Source organism: Rhinoderma darwinii, chromosome 3, assembly GCF_050947455.1.
Source record: "Rhinoderma darwinii isolate aRhiDar2 chromosome 3, aRhiDar2.hap1, whole genome shotgun sequence".
NCBI lineage: Eukaryota > Metazoa > Chordata > Amphibia > Anura > Rhinodermatidae > Rhinoderma > Rhinoderma darwinii.
In genome coordinates, this window is record NC_134689.1 from 213,142,547 (window position 1) to 213,168,673 (window position 26,127).

The window sequence follows — 26,127 nt, forward strand, 5'->3', positions numbered from 1 at the left end:
CTGGATGCGGCGGTTACTTTACCAGGGGGATGGGGGTTTTATGGACCCCCATTCTGGAGATAGATGCGGAGCTGGGCGCCGCATCTATCAGACATTTATAGAATATCCTGTGTATATATCATAAATGTCTAAGGTGGGAATAACCATTAAATCTGTTGGGGCTTTTTGTCAGTTATCCATCTGAGTTTCCATCAATTTTAACCCCTTAACCCTTTCAGGACTAAGGGTCATTGAGGCATCAATCTTTGAGCCCCATTTTTTCAAATCTGACATGTGTCATTTTATGTGGTAATAACTCTGGAATGCTTTTGCCTATCCAAGCGATTCAGAGATTGTGTGACATATTGTACTTTATGTTAGCGGGAAAATTTGGTCAATAAATTCATAGCTTATTTGTGAATAACACCAAAATGTAAAGAAAATTTGCAAAAATTATAATTTTTCTAATTTAAAATTTAATCTACTTGTAAAACAGATAGTAATACCACACAAAATTAACATCCCCCATATATCTACTTTATATTTGCATTGTTTTTTGAACATTATTTTATTTTTCTAGGACGTTACAAGGCTTAGAACTTTAGCAGCAATTTCTCACTTTTTCAAGAAAATTTCAAAAGGCTATTTTGTCAAGGACTAGTACAGTTCTGAAGTGGCTTTGAGGGCCTTATGTACTAGATAGACCCCATAAATCACCCCATATCAAAAACTGCACCCCTCAAAGTATTCAAAACAGAATTCAGAAAGTTTCTTAACCCTTTAGGCGTTTCACAGGCATTAAAGCAAAGTAGAGGTGAAATGTACAAATTTCATTTTTTTGCCAAAATTCATTTGTAATACATTTTTTTCAGTAACACAGAAGGTTTTACCAGAGAAATGCAATTCAATATTTATTGCCCAAATTCTGTAGTTTTTAGAAATATCCCACATGTGGCTCTAGTGTGATAATAGACTGAAACACAGGCCTCAGAAGCAAAGGAGCACCTAGAGGATTTTCTTTACCTCACAGGTCTCTTGCTATATTTATTGGAGTAAGGCCGGATTTACAGAAGCGTGTGCGTTTTGCGCGCGCAAAAAATGCAGCGTTTTGCGCGCGAGAATAGGAATAAAGAATAAAAAGCACCCCGAAACTGGTAAAGCTATTTCTCCCAATTACGGCAATACCCCATATGTGGTAATAAACTGCTGTTTGGACCCACGGCAGGGCTCAGAAGGGAAGGAGCGCCATTTGGCTTTTGGAAGTGCAGATTTTGCTTGGTAATAGTTCTGTTTGGGGTTTTGCTAGTATTTCAGTTTATAATCTGGTGGCATATGTAAGCTGAGCAGAGTACATCAGGGCATAATAAGAGGGTATATTAATGGGGTAAATAAATAATTCATAGATGTGTGTCCGGTGTCGCACTGATAAATGGTCCCCAATCTTATCCGCTTTTGGACACCCTACCAATTTCCGTCACTACATTCTGAGCGGCAGAACTTTTTTTTTTTCTCCACAGGAGCCGTGAGAGGGCTTATTTGTTACGTTACAATCTGTAGTTTACCATTTTATGGTACATGTGATTTTTTGATCAGTTTTTATTCGATTTTTTGGCAAGCGAAAAAAAAAAACATACATTTTAACAATGTTTTTTGTCCTTTTTTTTTTTTTTACAGTAATCACTGTGCGCTATAAATGACATTTTACTTTATTCTGCAGGTCGGTACGATTACGGCGATACCATATGTATATAGTTGTTTTTATGTTTTGTGGCGTTTGCGCAATAAAATCCCTTTTCTATCAAATTATTTATTTTTTGTGTCACCATATTCTGAGGGCCATAATTTTTTAATTTATTTTTCAGTCAAAAAAGCTGTGTAAGGGCTTGTTTTTTGCGGGACGGGTTGTAGTTTTTATTGGTATTATTTTGGGGTACATGCAAATTTTTGATCACTTTTTACTCTATATTTTGGGAGGGTCGATGACCAAAAAAATAGTGATGCTAGTATTGTTTTTTAATTATTTTTTGCGGTGTTCACCGTGCGGGAAAAATAATATTATAGTTTTATAGTTGGGGTCATTACGAATGCGGTGATACCAAATATGTGTACTCTTTTTAACGTTTTATTTTTTTTCCTATAATAAAAGACTTATTATAGGAAAAAAAGCATTTTTTGTTTTTGTAACTTATAACTTGTTTTTACACTTTTATAAAACTTTTTTATTCATTTTTTTTTTAACTTGTTTTACTTGAAGACCTGCAGCACTGATGGCTGCTATAAAACATTACACTATCTAGGTAGTGCAACATGTTATAAACTGTCAGTGTGACGTTGACAGTCACACTGACCGGAAGCCTATGAGGACCAGTTGGTCCTCATAGGCTGCCGTGAATGGCAGACCGGAGGCCGTTGTATGGCCTCCGGTTTTGGCATGCAACCGACGGCAGCACCCGCAATCGGTTCCTGGGAAAGTTTGTTGTAGCAACAAACTTTCCAGTTTGTTATAGTAACAAACTTTCCAGTTCATTGCTACAACAAACATTCCCTGCGATCACATGATCACGACCTGAACCAATCAGGTACCGATCATGTCTCTGGGACCAGAGGCAGGGGTTAACAGCGCGATCCGGGTGTCATCACTACTTTGAGACACCTGGATCGCGCTTTTAAAACCCACTGTGAATTCACGTCGGGGCTGCACAGAGCCCAGAGAGCGCCGACGTGAATTTACAGTGGGCGGTCAGGAAGCAATTAATAACGGTGATCATATTCTCTGTAGCCGAACCAAATCGGTTTGGCTGTCAGTGAGTAGGTTGCTGGGGAGCCAGGGACACTGACACAGCCGGCGTCCGAGTGCTTTTTACAGCGCTATGCCGGCTGGAACAGAGATCTGTATATTCACGCCCTGGCAGCACGGGGTATGTGCGAAAAGGACGTGTATCTACAGATTGTCGGCATGAAAGGGTTAATGACCAGGCCTTTTTGAGCGTTATTTCACTGTCACATTGAAAGAGTCAAACTTTTTTTTATTCCGTCAACATAGCCGTATAAGGGCTTTTAGTTTTTACGGGATCAGTTGTATTTTTTAATTGCACCATTTTTGAGTGCATTTAATATATTTATTAACTATTATTAACTTTATTTTAGGAAAGAATTGAAAATAAGCAGCTATTCCAGCATTGATTTTAGAGTTATAAATTTACGCCGTTCACTATGCAGCATAAATAACATGTTACCTTTATTCTTTGGGTCGGCACAATTACGGGGATACCAAATATGTAAAGGTTTTATATGTGTTCATACGTTTGAAGAAAAAAATCCTTTTAAAAAAAAAATGACTTGTTTTGCATCGCCGCATTCCATAGAGCCGTAACTATTTTATTGTTCCGTCGTTGTAGCTATACGTGGGCTTGTTTTCTGCGGGACAAGGTGTAGATTTCATTGGTAGTATTTTGGGGTACATGGGACTTATTTCTTAAAAAAAAATTTTTTATGCGGGGAATGGGAGAAAAAAAATAATTTTGCCATTGTTTTTTGGACGCCGTTCACCCGGCAGTTTAATTAATGTGTTAACTTTATTGTTTGAGTCATTACGATTGCGGCAATACTTTATATGTGTAGGTGTTATATGTTTTTTACACTTTTACTAAATAAAAACTGTTTTTGGGGAAAAAAGTGGTTTTATTTTATTTTTACTGTAATCTATTTTTTTCATAAACTTTATGCCTCTGGCACTGGCCATCTATTAGGCCATGCCTTTGTTAAGCCCACAGCTGCCATGGAAACCGATCGACGCCCCACAATATTGTTGCGGGGCTGCCGATGGGATGGCAGAGGGAGCTCCCTCGCTCTGTTAAACACATTAAATGCCGCTGTCGCTATTGACAGCGGCATCTAATGGCTAAAACTGACAGAATCGGGAAGCGCTTCGATTCCAGCAGCTGAGGCAGGAGCCAGGCTGTGTATAACAGCCATGCTCCTGCCGCTGATCTTGTGGGTACAGTGGCAGCACCCACCAGATATCTGCTTGTGACAGATATATCCGTCGCTCGTCATTAAGGGGTTAATATAGCGCAACATGCAGCTATAGTTTTGCTGTCGAAACAGCAGAAACCTTACAAGTCAAAAGGCTCCGTCATGAATGGCTTAGTGTGAACAGAGCCTGACTGATGAAGAACCCAAAGCTGCAAAATATTATATGAAGAGTAAACAAAAGAAAATTTATGTACCTTTTCTTTTTTTTATATATAGCAATAGAGAGGTTCCTGAGAGGGGAACTCTCTCCTTATAACATTCGTATTAACTAGTAGAGCGTATGGGCAGCAGTGGTTAGGTTTGGTAACCCCTTTAAAATGTAACAAAAGTACTAAATAATTCTGAATCATAAAACTTGACACAAAGGATTTACTGTGTTCTGTTGGTTGTGATACTGCAAATTTCCTAGCAACCATTTCACTTCTTGTCAGGTCGACACTCATATATTCATGAAGTACTGATGTGTTCATGGGAAGTTCAATTTCATATATAATGGACTGCTTCATCAATGCTGCACAGGCTTGTTTTAGGCTCCTCCTACTCAGGTAACAGGAAGCACAGTCAGCTTATACAACTAATCAAGCAGATTCATGATAATTACTGCAAGTATTGTGTGTGGGGGGGGGGACTTTAGAGACAATATGCTCCAAAACAGATACATTACCATAGGCTGGGTGTCACTCAGACTACACAATAAAATATTTTTACAGTATGTGTATACTCCCCACCAAATTCTCATACCGCAATACTGTCAAGAGGCCCAAAAGTATTAGAGAGGTCTGATTTAAAAGTTTTTACCATATTCAGTTGTGAAGGTGTCACAATTTTTTATATATAGAATATTGCTTTTAGTATGGTATTAAAATAAATTTTATTTATTTGTGTTCTTGTGTTGTACTTTTTTCTTACTTTTAGTTCTCTATGGGGGCTGCTATTTTTTTTTCATCTCTGTATGTGTCGATTAACGACACATACAGAGATGGAATACGGCACATACATCCCCATAGAGAATGCGAACGGGAGCCGTTCCATTCACTATAGCGTACGCCGTCTGTGTGGTAACGGCCCATGCGCCGCTCCCACACAGACCAAAAGGAAGGTCTTTGGTAGAGCGACATCCGGCGCCATTTTCATGTGGACCGGAAGCCGCGGCCGGACAGTAAGATGACGAATTCCGGTCGCGGCTTCCGGCCATATGTTCAAGGCAGCGAAGACGCAAGGTGTAGGAGCGGAGGCAGCAGCGGCGGCAGGAGCAGGTAAGTTATGTTTGTGTATGTGCTGTGTGTATTATGTTTGTGTTATACTGTCTGATTACCACCGTATCTAATCCTCCCACACAGTGCATTCGCTCAGAAAATGGCGACACACAGTGTAGGAGGTTTGAAGATTCAACCCCCTCCGTCTCCTGGCACTAGCCAGGATAAAGGAGGGGGGATTGTGTGAGGACACTAGAGCGAGTGTGTCTACCCCAAATTTGCAGCATAAAGCAATGAGGTTGCTTTACCACATTGCCAATTGTGCAATTTCGGGAATTGCTCCCTCTAGTGACAAGCACATGGAAATGTTATAAATTGGAATCTAATTTATAATATTTCCTGACTTGTGAAAAAATTAAAAAAATTAAAACAATGTGTAATCACTTATATACTAACGGTTTAACTGAAAAAAAATTAATAAAAACAAATTCTAGCGACACATTCCCTTTAACTATTAAACAGCTATTCATGTTATTTCCTCTATGGCTAGATGTATCCCAATAATTACCAGTGTTAATTATTTTTTTTTACCTGAGGTCCTACAATTAACCTAAAAATTAGTGGAATTTAACACAGCACGTGTTAAATTCCACAGATTTCTACGTTAGAGTATCATAACAAGGAATACACTAGCTTTGAAATTTAGATAAATGCCCAACCAGGATCATTGCTATGGGGATAGCTGTCAGGATGCCACAGTTGTGTGCCAAAAAGCCACTCACCCTGTGTATTCAAATACAGGACTATGGAAGTAAACTGAATTTTACCCCGGGGAAATGGAAAGTCTAGCTACAACTCTGTGCCTGACATAAATGGCATTCCTGTATTTTCCTAATCTTCTCCACTGTGTTGTTGCCACTAACATACTCATTAAGGGTCAATGTAACTTACATACTAAATTTAATGTCCTGAGTATTTCTAAAATAAATAGCAAATAGTGAAATAGTTTCAAGAACTGGAGTAAAATGTCTAATAAGAAAAATAACAGCAGGTCCTATTTTACAAATGCCGAGGAGGTGGCGGCTGCTTTTTTTCTGACCTTAATTTGTAAGAGGTCACGTGAACAACAACACTTTATAAATTGCCATGATCACCTCTAATGATAACAGAATGGATATAAGTAATTGGAAGAGTACTTGTGGAAAGGGAACAGAGTGAAAAATGTAAAATACTAGCAGATCTGAATCATCCCTCCACATGACCTTACTTGGGAACCTTTTGAGATATGCCAGACACAAAAGACGAGTGAACGTACATTTCTAAATTGCAGATGCTTCCACGACAGTTTAGAGAAATAATACAGCGCATTAAACACTGACCTCTGTAATGTAAAGGAGGTAACTGACTTATCCAAACATTTAAGTATCAGGTTATCTAAGTAAAACTTTTAATAAAAACATATAACAAATGTGAAACAACAGCTTTCATGACTGAATCCATTAGCGCTGCTGATGTAATTGAATAGGAAACATTTGATAACTTTGTTAAACCTGATGCAGGGGCTTTAGGGCTGTATGCTTCATTGTATACTATAGAATGCTTTTCAAAATATATACCAAATATAGGGCCTGGGGCGTAGCGGGGGGGGGGGGGGGTTGACCGGCCATTTTCCCAGGTTTTCCTAATCTACGCTATCTAGGAGCTCGAATCGATTTCCATTATAATGTAAGGCAGTTTTCTGCATAAATTATAATAACTTTGATGGGGTTCTATGGTCCTGTCCCTTTTCCTGAAGCCACGCTTCTTTCCACAAAAGTGCTGAGGGTGGCACAAAAAGGATTTGCACTGTAAATTGCGACTTTTGGGCCCTCTTGCGACTTGTCTACACCAGATAACTGGCATAGAAAGGTTGATAAATTATCCCCAAAGTATATTAGAAAGTGGTATAACTTTTAATTATACAATGATGAAGCATTATATACACGAGACTGGAAAACCGATTCAAAGAGATCCCCTTCTTTCTACCATTTCTTTTCAGCAAGAACAAGAATGGATTCCAGCCTAGTAAAAAAGGAAAATTTAGGTCATATCAAAGAAAAACTCCACCTATATCCACTTTAAAGAATATAGAACAAAGAATAATGATTACAAAATCTGCATCTCAAATTACTTTGACTCTGTTCACACTTGCATCATGGTTTCTGTTTATATAATGGAAACCATAACACACAGGATACCATACACAACATACATCCTGGCAAATCCCATTGACTTACAATGAGGTCCATAAATTTCTGCGATTTTTCTGTTGTTGTGACATGAAAACAGTGCTGCATGCAGTGCTATTTTTCTCTTCAACTCTGACAGAATGTTTAGCGGACCCTCCAACGCAGACGTGAACAGAGCCTTAATATATATGAAATGTTGATCTTATTTTAGGTTTGGATTGTATTGTATCTGTGGATTTTTTTCGTATAGCCACAGCAACTCGATCGCAAATGTAACATTGTTCACATGGGAGAGATAAGGGCACCTAGTCAAAATCAATGCAGTAGGTTTAGCTGCGGACCTATGTAAATCTACAAATAATACATGATATAATTCACCATGAATAAACCCAAGTCACAAACTTAACTACATTGGCATGTTCTAATACATTTGTAACATTGTACATTTGCAATGCAGAACTTGATCAAATCAGTAAAGGGTCTTTCTTAGGGACTGTTATGAGTAATGTTTAAAGCCTTAGTCTCTTCTTATCAAAATCTATGACATGTTTATTTTTTTTAAAAAAGTCTTTATTAATGGTACTGCAGTGCTATTTTAGGATTCACCATAATATTTCTTATTTGACCTCCTGCAAAGAAACAGGACTCTGTCCCATGTTCTGTTTACACAACTTTTTGCTGGAAATCTGGCATAAAAAAGGGACATCAGTGTATTATATTACTGGAAATATTAATCTGTAGATTGTTGTTACTGAGATAACTGGACCTTTACGGACAATGTCAGCCTAGAATTTACACAACCTCTTCTGTGCCAGTATCAGCTTGTTATTTGTATGTAACTTTTACCAATAGTAGATTTTGATTACAAATACTTGATGCAATGAGCATTAGAAGTGAATGATGTTCATTGTCTTGTGAGGACCGGAGATGACGTGTAAGGAGGTATCGGGAGATTAGGGCAGAGATGTAGACAGAGGACAGGTTGTAGACAGCATTGTATATCATGGTTAGAATTTTGAAATGATTTCGCTGGGCAATGGGTAGTCAGTGAAGGGACTGGCAAAAGGGGGAGGCCGTAGAGGAATGAGAGGAGAGGTAGATTAAGCGGGCAGCGGAGCGGAGGATGGATTGTAGGGCGCAATTGATCAAGTGCATGTAACATACTGGGTGCTTTATTTCTTTAAGCGTGTCCATTGATTTCACATGCAGGGAGAGTGATCACGTTTAGTTTACAAGATATAAAAAGCCACTGACGGGCTGGAGGAAGCGTGATGTAGTTTCTGCTGCTCCAGTCGAATAGCATAGCACTGAACAGATTGGAAAAGAGGGACAACTGCTGTTACAAAACTTGTAATCGTCAGCGCGGCTATTGTACTGGGGCTTTTGCCATATTATTCAAGAATCTATTTTTTTACTTTCTGTAATAAATAAGAAATTGGTGATATAGGATGTAATGCATTGATAGGCTGTATTTAAATAAACGGAAAACAGGAACATACTTATACTTCAGCTGGAAATAAAGCATTGCTAAGTGTCAGTAAATAATCTATTGTATATGGGGCAGCCCAACTATCTTCCGATATCTGCTGTTGCAGGAAATAAGGATAGAGCATATTGGATTTTAACATGCCCAATTCTAGAAGAATAAGTGCTGTTAGTAGTATGTTGAACTCTGGCTTCTTCTCTGTTTTTCCAAAGGCCAATATACTGTATCTAAAAACATTTAGTGTCTCCGTTTTAACGGAACAATACTACATATGGAAGAAAGATATTTTAAAGTTCAACCTAAACTACAGTTCTTCGGCTTGCCCACAAAAACAACATGTATTGTGAGAGGAAAATAAAGAGCCATCAAGAACATAGGCACCTTGAAAGCCACACAGTACAAGCTCTTGACTAAATGTTGATCCAGTTGGGCATGGGATTATTATTTTATTTTAAATGTAGGGCAGTTGAGTTTTTCAAGCTTGTTGCTAAACACAACTCATTTTATAAATAAACAATGTATTTTTTGTGGTCATCCATAAGACTTTATGTAAATCTAATCATTATCTTAAATTGGTGAGTAATCCATAAAACAGTTCATTGACAAATTCAGCTATGCCACATCTGCACACTCCCCAAGGAAAGTGAATAGTGCAAATACTGAAAACATATAATAGCGCTATTACCTTGTCGGATTTGAAACCAGACACAACATGACATGACTGCTCTCACATACAATAAAACAAGTAAATAAATGAAAAATGGCCACATTGTAGCCTTCTGTAAGAAAGAGGTCTTCTTGGTAGGTCACATGATTTGTGTTTCTTAATCTTTTTACTGCAGTACCAGGCAGTATACATTTACAATTACATTACAAAGAGTAAAAGTATGAACAGGGCTTACATATCTACACTTAATTAAATCTCTCTGTTCTTTCTCAAGAGATTTTCAGAAGTCTGTATATGATGGATAGTCTAACTGCCTTGTATCCACTTGCCGGCATGCTATTATCCTGTATAATTTCCGTTCTCTTCCAGGCCCAGCACCAGCAGGTGTTTGGAGACCTAATTTAATAGATTTGGACTTCTGAGGACGCTTCAGCATCTGGTTGCTTTTCATACTGTTAATGCTGATAAATGTACTAGATGTTAATGCAAAAATATCCAGGAATTTAGCATTTTGAAACTGCAGATTTTTACACGTGAAAAGTTCTTAATGCCCAACAGAAAAAGTCAAATTTAGGCCCCATGCACACGAACGTATTTTTTTCCTCCCATAAATACTGGTGTAAATACGGGTCCATTGTCACACGTATTCGACCCGTATTCCACCAGTATTCCACCCGTATGTACGGATCCGTTTTCTCTGCACTGATCGGCATCCCCTTCAGGATAGAGAGAAGGGGCAGCCCTTTCGGGCAGAGTTTCCGCAGCGTTTGAAAGTAAATAAAAGTTCATATATACCCCGGCCTTTGTCTTGGTGACGCGTCCCTCTTTTGACATCCAGTCCGACCTCCCTGGATGACGCGGCAGTCCATGTGACCGCTGCAGCCTGTGATTGGCCTGTGATTGGCTGCAGCGGTCACATGGGTTGAAACGTCATCCTGGGAGGACGGACTGGAGGAAGAAGAAGAAGAAGAAGAAGAGTTCTGGGTAAGTTAACTTTTAATACTATTAACTCCAGCGGTAGTCACTGTCCCTGGTGCTGAAAGAGTTACTGCCGATCAGTTAACTCTTTCAGCACCCTGGACAGTGACTATCCCCTGATGTCGCCTAGCAACGCTCCCGTAATTACGGGTGCACACATGTAGCCACCCGCAATTACGGGAGCCCCTATGGGCCTGCCTGTGCCGTTATTACGGCCTGAAATAGATCATGTTCTATATTTTTCAATGGCACGGGCACCTTCCTGTAAGCATAGAAGTCTATGAGGCCTAATTCTAATATTATAGTATAGGAATCCATTATTATCAACTCTACTAGAGACAGTAAAAAATGCAGCATTTGTGTATTTCTCTTGAAAAACTGGGCGTCTTGAAAAGGAGCCATTTTTCCATTAACAAACAATCCCAGTTAAAATTTGCAGAGGCTCTTTGGTTTCATTGAAGCCTATGTTGGTTTGTTGATCGGGCTGTTCACATACAGGACTATAGAACTGTGGACCTCCATTTGTTGGACTACACATTAATCTAGGAAGCTATATTGACTTCTAAGGTACAGCTATTTAGAATACAAGGAAAATATCCGGAAGTCCAGAAAATATGATATTGTATTATCCGCACATCACTCAGCAGCAGGCTGGATTATCATTAGAAGTGAAAAATGTTTTAATAAAATAAGGAGAAAGAGGATAAAAGGGACAATATAATAGCTCAGTAGCCAGCACAGTTGTCTTGGAGCACTAGGGTCTTTAGTAAATATCTGACCTGGGCAGTGTGTTTATGACACGTCTATTTGTTCTTGTGATTACATGGGCTTCCTATGGGCAGCAGCGCACCATTCATGAGGTGAGGTGAACACTGAGGCCATGTATACAGGTTCAGAATTCTATCTGGAAGTACGTCCGGAATCTGTGTGTAAATCTGGACAGATACTGCGGAAATTTCACCGCTAATGCAAAAACCTGCGTGTATTAAAAAATGGCCAAAGATTTGAAAATCCAATTTAACCTGAATGGAGCTATTCTGCATGGCAATACGTGTGTGTGTGTGTGTGTGTGTGTGTGTGTGTGTGTGTGTGTGTGTGTGTCAACTGCAGAAATCCTGAGCTTCAGCTAATGAGGATTTATAAATCCTCACCATGTGACTATGCCATAAGGTCTCATGTACACGACCGTGCTTTTGCAGCCTCAATTTATCCGCATTTTTGCAGATATATTGTGGACCTATTAATTTCTATGGCCCCATGCACACGGCCGTGGTTTACACAGAAACACAGGACATGTCATTTTATGGTCCGGATTTGTGGATTCACCAATACTGGTGAATTGTTGTGGACTAGTGAGACCTGATGACACACGAAGGTTTTTTACGGTCGGATGGACCTCAACGGACCCGTGGTTTTGTGGACCACAAAACCAATGCAGTCATGTGCATGAGGCCTTAGTCTTCCTGGACTGTAGCAAGGCAACATTTTTACATATGTTATTGTTGCTTAATAAAAACCCGAAAGTGATCAGTAATAGAGTTCTGCTGCACATTCTACTCATTTGTCAATCCCTAATGATAAACATTAGCACAAGAAAAAATTACCTGCAGTGACATGTCATCTGATGTTACATGTTAGTTACCCACGGACATGCCATTCACACTTAACTTCCTGCTTGCGGACATTGCAGGAGGCAGCTACGTGGGTGCATAAAACAGGTATGTGCTTTACTATGATGCTTGCACTATAGGCACTGCAATGACTCTTACTCAGTAGGGACTATTAATGAGGCTGGCACCACAGGCGTAACGTGAAGCTCCTGGGCCCCAATGCCCATTAAAAATGCTGATGTCTGATGTAGCAGAGGGGCCTTTAGGCCCCATTAGGAACCATTGTTCACATTGACTTGAGAGTATGACCAGGAGTGGTTTTGAAGACATGGTAAGAATATTCAAAGGTTGCATTTATATCTAAAAACACTACAGCACACTGTACTGTATGCACTAAATGTAATTCCCCGTCACCAATTAGGAGGGTGGTAGAAAGGCTACAATTGCCCCAGCCTCTAGGTGTTTCTTCTAGGAAAGGTTTCCCATGAAATTGGTTCTAATGTGTCTCTCTATGTTAATGTTATATAAATAAAAGGTCGCAAAGAAACCCACTATCAGTACACAGTACTATGTCTGTATTTACATCAGGATGGTTACACATAAGTTACAATTATGGGACTGTTGGCTATATATTATATACAAATATTTCATAAAATAGGTAATATCTAGGAAAAGGGGCTGCATGTAATCATTAGGTATCCCTGCTTTACAACAGCATCACACTTCCAGAAATGACAACAAAATAGACAATGCACAGGTTACATTTCATAGTTTTTATTAGTATTAATCCCGCAATAACATGGATTGCATGATGGAAATCGGTTTACTACAGAATATTGCTTTCCACATCTCTTTTATAGTGTCTCAGTACTGACACCTTGTGGCAGCTGTAGTTATTTTACATTTAAGAGATTTAGGAGACATAATTTACGGCAGGCTAGGAGTACATTCCATATAGTATAAGTTATTATATGTCACACAGGAGTTCCAAGGTCATATAACAGCACAATTTAGTAATGGTGTAGCTTTCTAAAATAGAAATCAATGCATTTTAACTCCTTCCCTTCCCGCACCGTATAAGTACTGAGTGAGGAGAGCATAACTTCCCACACCATGCCAAACGATTGTAATATACAGCTGATACCCCACTGCAACGGCCGGGATTAAAGATAACTCAGATCCTAGGCCTTTGTCCCCTTACATGCCAAAGTCTACAGTGACAATGGCATCTAGCTGGTTTTCCAGAGGCTTCCTCTGTAAGCCAATCGGCGCCCCGTATCCCTATTAAAGGCCCCTAGGTCTGCCATGTATGTAAGGCTATTAGACTGCCCGTCAGTGTTACACTGACAGGTATAATACATTCCAATACAAAAGTATTGCAATATCAAAAGTTCTCTGTACCATACAATGAGAAAATTGATTATAATTAATCCCACAAAATAACTAGCCCTCATAAAGCCACGTCGACAGAAAAATGTAAACGCTCTCTTGAAATGAAGAGAAGAAACAAAACAAAAAAAAACACTGCATCCTAAAGGTTAGTCATGAAATAATGGGAGTAATAATAGGAGTTCTATGTCTGGTGGTTATTTGTGGATTTTGAGCGCAAACTTCTTTTTTTAAATTATATAAAAATGGTATGTGAGCAAGTCCCTTTCTACAATTTTCAGCATTTTCTTGCTCTCTTTTCTCAATGCTGGGTAGCCACCTATTTCCATTTCAATTAACACTTGGAATTGGCTGCCTGAAATCATGCGTAACTAATAAATCCACTAATATAACCAATCTGTTCCGTGTACTAGCCGGAATTTTAACACCTACCACAGTTCTGCTTAAAGAGGCTCTGTCACCAGATTTTGCAACCCCTATCTGCTATTGCAGCAGATCGGCGCTGCAATGTAGATTACAGTAACGTTTTTATTTTTAAAAAACGAGCATTTTTGGCCAAGTTATGACCATTTTTGTAGTTATGCAAATGAGGCTTGCAAAAGTCCAAGTGGGTGTGTTTAAAAGTAAAAGTCCAAGTGGGCGTGTATTATGTGCGTACATCGGGGCGTTTTTAATACTTTTACTAGCTGGGCGTTCTGATGAGAAGTATCATCCACTTCTCTTCAGAACGCCCAGCTTCTGCCAGATCACACGGTGACGTCACTCACAGGTCCAGTTGATTCTGCAGCAGCATCAGCGTTTGCAGGTAAGTAGCTACATCGACTTACCTGCTAACGCCGATGCTGCTGCAGAATCAACTGTAGCCTCTGGTGCCGATGTGTCCTCGCTCGTCTGACACGATGCAGGACCTGTGAGTGACGTCACAGCGTGATCTGGCAGAAGCTGGGCGTTCTGAAGAGAAGTGGATGATACTTCTCATCAGAACGCCCAGCTAGTAAAAGTATTAAAAACGCCCCGATGTACGCACATAATACACGCCCACTTGGACTTTTACTTTTAAACACACCCACTTGGACTTTTGCAAGCCTCATTTGCATAACTACAAAAATGGTTATAACTTGGCCAAAAATGCTAGTTTTTTAAAAATAAAAACGTTACTGTAATCTACATTGCAGCGCCTATCTGCTGCAATAGCAGATAGGGGTTGCAAAATCTGGCGACAGAGCCTCTTTAATCACAGGCAGCAGCTTCAATGGATATTTCTGCAGGCATATAGTCGTTGCCGGCATATTACAGGAGTTGGCTCATCAGAGACAACCCCCTTCAGTTAGGAGCCATGGTGGCCGCTGCAAAGGAAATGTGGCATTATATGGGGGCCATTCAGATGGTGTTTGTTCTGGCTCACAGAGGGGAGTCCTGAGGCGGGAACCTAATAGGACATATGGACAGGGGTTGCCTTCAAAAGACAACTTTGAAAAAAAACCTGTGTATATATATATATATATATATATATATATATATAGTTTTAAAAGCTGAAAATAACTAATATACAGAACTAACACAACATTCACATAATGTAAGAATAGAAGTGAGTGAAAATATCTCCATTTACATTCTATGTATCGACAGTACTGCATTCAGTTACCCTGGTACATTTCTTGAGCATAAGGTGAGGTATTCCCTACTGGGTTTATACTTAATCACTCAGCAGGAACAGATTTGGTATGTTAAATCTTCTGAGTTTACATTTGTTGTAGCTTTCCGCAAATAACTGGATTAATACTTTATATTAATGTTTCACCCAGAAGTTGTTTCATTGTGACAAAAGTCATTTTTGGAATGTCCTGATCTGTGATTTAAATTGACCGCAAAAATAAAAAATACTTCGATTTTTTTTCCATTGGTTTCTAGCACCAATTGCAGTACCCTCAAACCTGACTGAATAGCAATTGCCTTTCCATCTGGATCACCATGTAAAAATCCAGAGGAAGGGTAATATTTTTAACATTTTAGATTATAATAACAAGCAGCCCTGGTTATCCAAACTTGTACATATTCCAATCACATGCATTTGTACTTGGAATGTACTTACCGTTTTATTTTTATTGTATAGTTTAAAAGTCTCTGTTGCCTTATCCTCTCCTCCATCAGTGAACAGCATGATGATCTTATTACAATTGGCTCTGGATACATTCGTCTACAAAGAAGATTATTATCATTGATATTTAATTAAAAAAGCAACTTGTTTACATATCTTGGACATTTCCCATAAATAACGGGAGTAGTGGATACACTCAGCAGAAATGCAGTTCAATAAACCTTCAGGCAACCTCTGTACAATTACATTTCAAAGAGCATTAAATATTTCCTTTACTTCTTATATTCAATCGCCTGCACGCTCCTGTCACCATCAACTCACAGACTTCTCCAGAATCCGCACTTTTCTTACTGTGGAAAAACTCTCATTGTCGATCTGCTACATTCTTGTCTTGTAACTCATTGCTAATCAGTCTTCCAATCACTAAACTTTCCCCTCTCTGATCGATCCTGAATGCAGCAGCCAGGCTCATTGACCAACCGCTACACCAACGCCTCTACCTTGTGCCAGTCAATGAACTGATTGCCCAAACCCTTCAGAATACAATTTAAACTTTTTACTCCCACCCACAAAGCTCTCCACAGTGCTGCACCTTCTTACATCTCCTCCCTGTCACGATCTGTGGGTATGTGGACACACTGGGCCGTATCGCCGGAGCGGGATAGCTGCTGGCCAAACAGTGTACCAAGTCAAAGTATATATAGTCCAAGCACAAGGGAACCTCTGGTAGTTCAGACAGTAGTAACGGCTAGGCTCAGATGGGACCTTGGCAGTTGACACCAGGCGTGGTATAACACAGCAGACGTGACAGGTGGCACAACACGACTCCAACTTTCTAAGGCATGGGAACAAAGGTAGCACGGGATACAGGTAGCAGGGTACGGAAAACACTGGGAACAGGAAAACACTAAGGGACCATTTGCAAGACTAACACGGGTAAACACAACAATGCTCAGTCAATGTATGAAAGGGCAGAGCCCTTTTTATAGTCCAGGGTGATCATGGGCTAATTACAGATTTTCCTCATGTGAGTGCACTGGCCGCTTAAGGCCGGGCGCGAGCACCGTACGGGAACCAGTTCAGCGATGCGGAAGTGAGTGCTTGCATCTCTCATGAGGGAGATGCCACCCGGCACTCACTTGTCCCTGGCCGTCAGGGAGCAGGTAAACACGACGGTCCGCGGCTGTGGACGTTAGACTCCCCCATCTCTGTCTACCACCCTACTCACGCTCTATGTTCTGCCACGACCCTAGATAAATTCCCAGATAATACGAACCTACCACTCCCGTCTCCAAGATTTTCTAGTGCTGCACCAGTTCTCTGGAATGTGTAACACCAGACATTTAGAATAATTCCCAACATCCACAGTTTTAAGTGTTCCCTGAAAACACATCTTTTAAGAAAGGCCTATAACATTCCCCAATCTGACTCCTTTCCTTTACCCCCTTTCCCTATTACATTAGTCATCAGAACCTGACCCATTCATTCAGAAAGTATAGCCTCCCCACACACACACTCCTTGCACCCTAATACACTTCATATCTATCACACACAGATATTGGATGGGTGACCGGCTCATGCAGCTTTATGTGTACTACCCTATGTTTATAAAAGATGGCTGGACCATTGTACTATACAAGCACTTTTTACATTTTGTGCCCCCCCCCCCTATTTCCTCATAGATTGTAAGCTCTTGCAATCAGAGTCCTCACTCCTCTTGTTTGAATTGTTAATTAGTTTTGTCACTATGTCTGATATTGTATGTACATGTTCCCTCTGAATTGTAAAGTGCTGTGAAATATGTTGGCCCTATAGAAAAAAAAGATTATTAATAATATTATTATTATTATTATTATTATTATTATTATTATTATTATTATTATCTATGAAGAGATTTAAGGGGTTGCTCAGAGAAAATGAACTGATTGCAGAGGGTCTGTTAATCGTGATACTTTTAGTATTAAACAGTGTCCATTTAAATCAATGGGCGACCATGTAATACAGGGTGGCAATGAATGGTTTCAGAGTAAAGTCCACTCGTTGCAGTGCCCCTCCACTGTGTCTTATAGAGGTGGATCAGAATATCAGACCCCCTACTACCTATGATGTTCATATTCCCCAATAAGTCATATGGACTGGGGTTATTCTAAAAGGACTACAGCTTTTATGGCCAGGTAATCTTCTTCATATTATCCTACAGAAAGCACTCTGTTTGATTTTTCATGTTTCAGTCCTATGTCATACGGTGAGGTATTTCTCAATGTACATGTTCAGCCAATCTCAACGGCAATCTGTTCATTTGGAGTTCCCAGCTAAAATAAGTAAAAGGAAAAATAAGGCTTGTTTCATTGTTTAACTAAAGTTTTATTTTTGAATAATCCTCTTTTACTTTTGTTTCTTTTTTCCTGCTGAGATTTAAAATGTAAATCTCTTCAGTGATTTAGAGAAACATCTGCATATTTTGCTAAGGGAGATACAATATATACAGAAAGTAATATGACACATTTTGAGGAAAATCATCTAAATTACACTCTGTATTATTTACAAATATTTATTTTACAATTTTAAAGATCATGTGGGATTATTTAACCTTATCTTACAAAACAATAAAAACATCTGATATAATATCATGCTGGTGGATACAAACCCCACTGTATATCCTGTAGCCCATATGCTTGTTTTATAGCTTAATGAAATGTAATATTTCTTATTTGCTGGGTAGCTGTCCTAGGGGGATATATAGAACGTCAAATTATTATTTAGTCATACATAACTGGTTCCAGCAAAGACTGATTATCTCTATTTCCCCAGAGTCTGTGACTCTCCGTATCTTAATTTCCCCAGATACGTATATCAGCCTCACAATCTTGCAGAGCTCTTCCCTTCCTCTTCATTTTATAGGCAAAATTGTAACGATATTATTTTACTAATAAGTAGATCTCTTAAAAATAAAAAAAAGCGGTATTTGGGAAGGAAATCCTTCATTAAAGCCTTTAGGAAATTGGAAAGATTCAATGCAGCATTTTTTTTTTGCGCAAATATTCTCAGAATATGATTCACATGCGTATCAATGATACATCTACACTATATCTAAAGTAAAAGACATCAGTGTGAATTTGTCATTTTAAAAAAAACATCTAAGTTAGAGAAACACTATGGGTTAAACCTATACACAGATGTAGCCATCTTTATCTTGAGTTTTAACACATTAAATACACAGTGTGAAGAAAGTTTAACTTTACTTTTTCAATGGCTTTTTTTGTGTGATATCACGCTGCTGCAAGCTATCAAAGTCAAGATAAACTGTGCTACATCTGTACTGTGCTTCACCTTGTGCAGGGTCAGATGGGACAGTACGTGACCTAGAGATTTAAGAGATAATCCAAGTGTCCCTATGTTATGCACTGCCCTCTCAAACCCTGCACTACGAATAGCACATTGTACAAGTTTACCCCAAAGTGTTTATTGTATAAGTCAAAAAATATTTAATATAAATATCCGACATTTAAATGCAGATTGAATAAGAATCAAAAATTAAAGATTTAGTCAGTATTTTACGAAAACCATGGAAAAAATTTTTCAACATAAGTGCCTGCTCCTATTTGATAGGAATTGGTTTTGCTTGCCTTAACCCCAGCTTCTAATGTTTAAAGCAGACTATTTACAGCTGATTCTTCTTGAAGAGTTGAAGAAAAATGTCACCTTGAAAATGCTAAGGGAACATGTTATAGTAGGAGCAGGAGGAGAAAGCAGATTGATATATAGTTTTATGGGAAAAGAAAAATCTGTATCTTGTTCATTTATTGCTTTGGAGTCCAGTAAAGGGTCCTACTCAGTGATTGACAGATATCTCTATATGCTAACTCCCACAGGGACGGCTGTCAATCATTAATTGAGACCACCCACCGGACTCCTAAGCCCGGAATGAGCAGAGGTTTAAAGAGTAACTGTACTTTAAGAAAACTTTTAATATGTCACTTATAAGAAGTTTTGATTGGTGGGGGTTTGAGTGCGGAGACTCCCACCATCCATTAAACAAAGGTGCCTAAGGGCTCAGCACTGCATTATCGGCTGTGATTGGCGCTCCTCGTTAGGCTGAAGATGGGCACAGAGACATTTTATGTAAGCCATCTTCAGCCTGACAAAGAGCTGAAGAGGAAGGATGCTCAGCTGAGCAATCCTGCACCTTACTTTGAGTGATGGTGGGGGTCTCAGCAGCTGGACTCCCACCAATCAAAATGTCTCATAAGTCTCTATGGCATATCAAAAGTTTTCTAAAATTACAGTTACTCTTTAAATTAATAACTTACATTTTTCAATTTTTTTCCACACAAAACTACATAACAATCCTCTCATCTCCTCATGCTCTACAACATGCTGTCCGCAGATCAGGTGTTCGCTTTAAAGGACTGCTGTTTTCAGTGCCTTTTTTACAGCTACTAGCTGGCGATCCAGCCCGAAGTTAGATATTTGAAGAATTGCTTTGGTCAAACCCATTCCATATATCCTATTAAGTCATTTGGATATCATAGAGGAGGCCCCTTCAGTAACCCCCTCTATAAACCAGAACAGAAAGTCCCTGCAAAGAGCAGCTCATGCTCTGGTGGACTCTACGTGGTCTTCCATTCATTTGTAATAATAAATTTACCACACCAGGTGCTACTCTCCCTCGTGATCACAGCTGATCGCCGGGGGTGATAGTAGTTGACCCATATCTATCAATTGATTGCTGGAATGGCTTCAGTCTAAGAGGTAAGTGAACTAGAGGCAATTTGTATGAAGTAACATACAATGCATCTGAAATTTTATATAAATTCTTACAGCTGTATGTTGGGTACAATTTGCAGGCAAATTGTGGTGGTTAAATACAGGATTGAGGATTGCCTTAGATGGGATTAATGCTGCTAAAAACAGACAGCCATGAGATTATGTGATATCTGTGAATTCCAAAGAATACTTGACTAGCACTTCACCTGACTGCAAATGTGATTGTTGTGTTCACGCAATTTTCCGAATTCAGCGCCAATTTATGAATTTTTGTTTATATTGGGTTGATTGGTTCTATAGTTTAGGTCATTTTGCTGAAGAATGAATGTCTATAACATAACTCAAATCAAACTTTTGCTAGGGTGTCCTAGATGGAGGAAGAGCAAGAGTAGCTATGGATGTAATAGCCTAACAAGTATTTCCATCAGAAATACCTTTCTTGAAATATGGCAGAACAAGTCAAAGCTTGTATACTATAACGTAAAATGCCAACATATATCTTAGAGGCAGTGATGTCATTCAGATTTATTAACACTATATTTAACAAAAAAAAACATTTCTTTTTAGAACTGTAGTCCCCTAAGTACTTATGCAGAGTTTGCTCTCTATAAACACCTTAGTAACTCTAAGTATATTTACATTGTGTATTATATTACTGCTACTGTGCTAAATACTTACATTACGAAGCTGATCAAAAGCAAATTTGAAGCCTTGCTTGTAGTCTGTAGTTCCTTTAGCAGTGATGTTATTGACTGCTTCTTTAAGAACCTTCTTATTTCTAACGTTTGCTTGAACGAGATGGTGGAAGCAGCTGACATCATGAGCATTGCTGTTAAACTAAAAGAAGGAGAGGAAAATAGGTTAATATAAGTAAGTTCTAATCAAATGGTAGGTCTGATTCTTCCTACAGAAAAAATAATTCTGGAAGTAAATGAAAGGCAATACAAGTTATGCATTCTCCTGGCTCAAATCTCAATTAAAAAGCAATGAAACTGCCATTGATGCTTCTAGTGCCCATCTGTTTACCCTGTTGGATATTGATTTGTTGGTTATGCACACATATGTAGGGTGGATTCTTCTGTTAGAATGAAATCAAAATCAGATATTTTACTGTAAAGAAAAATAATCAAATGACTTTTTATGAAGCTCTGTACTCATTTAAATTATTACATGCATTCTTAAAGGATATGTATACTTTTGTGACAATTATTTGTTTGCTCTAGTACATCTAAATAATAAAATAAAGCAAATTGCAAATAGTCTTATTAAAAATAATCATAATGATGATAATTGTATCTTTTTGTGCATACAGCTCCTATGCAGATCTTTGGGTCGCGATGTTTACAGACTACCCGTGTGTGTAATATGATCTCGCAGTCATGTGTTACTCCATTCACTCCGCCCATTCTTTTAATGTCTTTGAGGGAACAGATTAAAGAGAGTAACATATGACTGCAGGATCCGACTACACAGGATTGGTTTGTGGTCTGTTTCCATGGAGACAAATAGGTTTGCATAGGTGCTGTAAACACTTGTTTTCAAAAAGTTTTCCAAGTTATTTGTTGCAAAAGTGTACTCGTCATTTAAAAAATACATAACTTTTCTTTTTTATATAGATTGCCTTATATTGTATATGTATTGTTTGTTTTCAAATTTGTAATCTTTCTTTCCTTATAATATTTACATTGTGCATACCATTGGCAAATTAAAAAAAATGGTGCAGAATAAAAGTTTTTTATAGCATCCACAAGGTTCACTGACTTCATTTTCTGAACCACTTTAGAGAAAAGCTTAAAAGAGAATGGTCACTGAGTATACTGTATATAAAACTTGACGTAAAGCCATTAGTAATCTAGAGTATAACTATTCCAGCAATGTTAGTACTGCAATACTGAATTTTAACAGCATTAAACTTGACATATGAAAATTGAACCCGGGAAACAATTCAGATGACCTGTTGGTAACATAAAAAGAAGGGGGTCAAGCCAGTGCACAGTTAAGTGCTTGAAACCTCTGCTTGACTACCCAATCTCTAGTGTGACTAAGTCTGAAAACCTTTAGGGAGATATATTTACAAGTTGGATGTTCGACTGAAGCAACAAAAAAAGTTCAATATTGCTCATTCATAAACATGTTCCATTTATAGATTGATGGGTTACCACAGGAAAGGATTTCAGGTCATTAAAAAAAAAGTGTTTTACTTACAAGTAAATAAAAAAGAAATACCAAGAGTATGAAACAGTCTTTGAAACTGTACAAATCATTGTGCTTTGCCAATTACTACAGGCTATTTAAAAAGTTAAGGACCCTGTTGTTCTCATAACCCATCAACAGAAGTAGGTGTTGTTGAGAGACACTACTAGAGTAGGAGCCATAAATGAATGACAAGCTGGTGTTCTAGGTACTTTTTGGAAATGTATCCACATATAAAAAGAACAAAGCATAGGATTCAGTTATGTTTGTCCAACACCAGATTAAAAACATCTCTTCATAACCTTCTAATTTGGGAGGAAATCCACAAATTAAAGTATCAAATTCCTCCTTCTCCACAAGCACCTGCCATTGGTGTCTATATCCTCATAAAATGGTTTTCATCACTGATTCATTCAGGTGCACAATACACGTCTGTCCTGCTCAACAAATACACGAGGAAGATCCATCTTTTACTAGACTTACTTTATCACTGAATGCTCACCACTTCTAATGTGTACTTTGCATTGTAAATACATTACTTACCAAAATGAGCACCTAGGAAGCATTATAGTAGGATGGATAGTAGAAGCACCCAGTGGTGGATAACCCTACAATCAGTTTATTTATGGCAATAATATTAGAAATGAGAAAAAGTACTATAGAAAGATGTCCATAATTCTCCCACTCAAAGTAAATTTTAGATTTTTTTTTGGTTTAAAAGCTCAAATCCTGAATCTACACTGTGAGGGTATGTTTACACGCAGAATCAAAAATGGATGAAAATGACGTAGCTGTTTTCAAGAGAAAACAGTCTCTGATTTTCAGCTGTTAATGTAGCCAAATACGTTTTTGGAGGCGTTTTTTTTTAGCCGTTTTTGGAGCGTTTTTCCATTGACACAATGAAAAACAGCTTCAAAAACGGCTCAAAAAGTGACATGCTCCTTCTTTTTAAGCAGCGTGTGAACATACCCTTAGATGGAGTGTCATGGAGACCTTGTGTGGATTCACATCAATAATTGCCACAATTCACGGCAACTATTATGTAAATATTCATGTACATGTTGGGTCATTGATATGAATGGTGTTTTGAATCCATACAAGTTCTTCATAAAAAAATTAAGAAGGGAAATGTTTTTTTACTAGAATAATTCCGTACAGCCTCAAGCTAGAGTGATTTAAAGTGATGATATCTATGCATAGAAGTTTGATATTACCAAATAATTCCCCTTTTCACAACACCAATGTAGCAACAATGTAGCAACAAAGCGAAAAGTTTGTTGCTACAACAAACTTTACCGGGGACTGATTGCGGGTCCTGACGTTGGTACTCATGGCAAAACCGGTGGCCATACAACGGCCTCCGGGTCTGCCATGCAAGGAAGCCTATGAGGACTAGCCGGAGGCTGGTCCTCATAGGCTTCCTGTCAGTGTGACTCTCATCGTCACACTGACAGTTTATAATACATTACACTATCTATGTAGTGTAATGTATTATAGCAGCTATCAGTGCTGCAGGTCTTCAAGAAAAACAAATAAAAAAGAAAGGTAAAAATGTTTTATAAAAGTGTAAAAATAAGTTATAAGATAGAAAAACAAAAAATGCTTTTTTTTCCTATAAGTCTTTTATTATAGGGAAAAATGAAAACTTTCGAAAAGTACATATATTTGGTATCACTGCGTTCGTAACGACCTAAACTATAAAACTATAATGTTATTTTTCCTGCACGGTAAACACAAAAAAAAAGTAAAAAACAATGCTAGAATCACTATTTTTTTGGTCACCTCTCCTCCCAAAACATAGCATAAAAAATGATCAAAAAGTCACATGTACCTGAAAATAGTACCAATAAAAACTACATCCCGTTCCGCAAAAAAACAAGCCCCTACAAAGTTTCTCTGAATGAAAAAAAAAAAGTTATGGCTCTCAGAATATGGAGACACAAAAAATAAATTATTTTATAGAAAAGTGATTTTATTGCGCAAATGCTACAAAACATAAAAATAACTATATTCATATGGTATCGCCGTAATCAAATCGACCTGCAGAATAAAGTAAAATGTCATTGATAGCGCACGGTGAAAACTGTAAAAAAAATAAAAGGACAAAAATCGTGCTAAATGACTATTCTAGCTGCAAACGTCTGGTTTTTAATGCAATATCTACATAGGTGTATAGAGGCACATTTCCAGCAACCATCACTTCAGTGATCTAATGGTACATTGTGTTTGCTAACTGTGTTAGAAGGCTAATGGATGATTAGAAAACACTTGAAAACCCTTGTGCAATTATGTTTGCACCGCTGTAAACAGTTTTGCTGTTTAGAGGAGCTATAACACTGACCTTCCTTTGAGCTAGTTGAGAATCTGAAGCATTACATTTGTGGGTTCGATTAAACTCTCAAAATGGCTAGAAAAAGAGAGCTTTCATGTGAAACTCGACAGTCTATTCTTGTTCTTAGAAATGAAGGCTATTCCATGCCAGAAATTGCCAAGAAACTGAAGATTTCCAACAATGGTGTGTACTACTCCCTTCAGAGGACAGCACAAACAGGCTCTAACCAGAGTAGAAAGAGAAGTGGGAGGCCCCGCTGCACAACTCAGCAACAAGACAAGTACATTAGAGTCTCTAGTTTGAGAAATAGACGCCTCACAGGTCCTCAACTGGCAGCTTCATTAAATAGTATCCGCAAAACGCCAGTGTCAACGTCTACAGTGAAGAGGCGACTCCGGGATGCTGGCCTTCAGGGCAGAGTGGCAAAGAAAATCCATATCTAAGACTGGCTAATAAAAGGAAAAGATTAATATGGGCAAAAGCACACAGACATTGGACAGAGGAAGATTGGAAAAAAGTGTTATGGACAGACGAATCGAAGTTTGAGGTGTTTGGATCAAACAGAAGAACATTTGTGAGACGCAGAACAACTGAAAAGATGCTGGAAGAGTGCCTGACGCCATCCGTCAAGCATGGTGGAGGTAATGTGATGGTCTGGGGTTGCTTTGGTGCTGGTAAAGTGGGAGATTTGTACAAGGTAAAAGGGATTTTGAATAAGGAAGGCTATCACTCCATTTTGCAACACCATGCCATACCCTGTGGACAGCGCTTGATTGGAGCCAATTTCATCCTACAACAGGACAATGACCCAAAGCACACCTCCAAATTATGCAAGAACTATTTAGGGAAGAAGCAGGCAGCTGGTATTCTATCTGTAATGGAGTGGCCAGCGCAGTCACCAGATCTCAACCCCATAGAGCTGTTGTGGGAGGAGCTTGACCGTATGGTTCACAAGAAGTGCCCATCAAGCCAATCCAACTTGTGGGAGGGGCTTCTGGAAGCATGGGGTGAAATTTCTCCCGATTACCTCAGCAAATTAACAGCTAGAATGCCAAAGATCTGCAATGCTGTAATTGCTGCAAATGGAGCATTCTTTGACAAAAGCAAAGTTTGAAGGAGAAAATTATTATTTCAAATAAAAATCATTATTTCTAACCTTGTCAATGTCT

The 26,127-nt window shown here is 38.6% G+C and overlaps 1 protein-coding gene across 5 annotated transcripts in view; it reads right to left on the reverse strand.

Annotated features, from left to right (window-relative positions):
• Positions 1-26,127, reverse strand: part of CACNA2D1 (calcium voltage-gated channel auxiliary subunit alpha2delta 1) — a 737,376-nt gene that overhangs the window by 129,544 nt on the left and 581,705 nt on the right. For all 5 annotated transcript variants that reach the window (XM_075857358.1, XM_075857356.1, XM_075857359.1 and 2 more), the window contains 2 exons: positions 21,112-21,270; positions 15,661-15,765 (listed from right to left, as the gene is read on the reverse strand). In XM_075857358.1, coding sequence (XP_075713473.1) covers positions 15,661-15,765; positions 21,112-21,270 — 264 coding nt within the window. The remainder of the gene's footprint in view (positions 1-15,660; positions 15,766-21,111; positions 21,271-26,127) is intronic.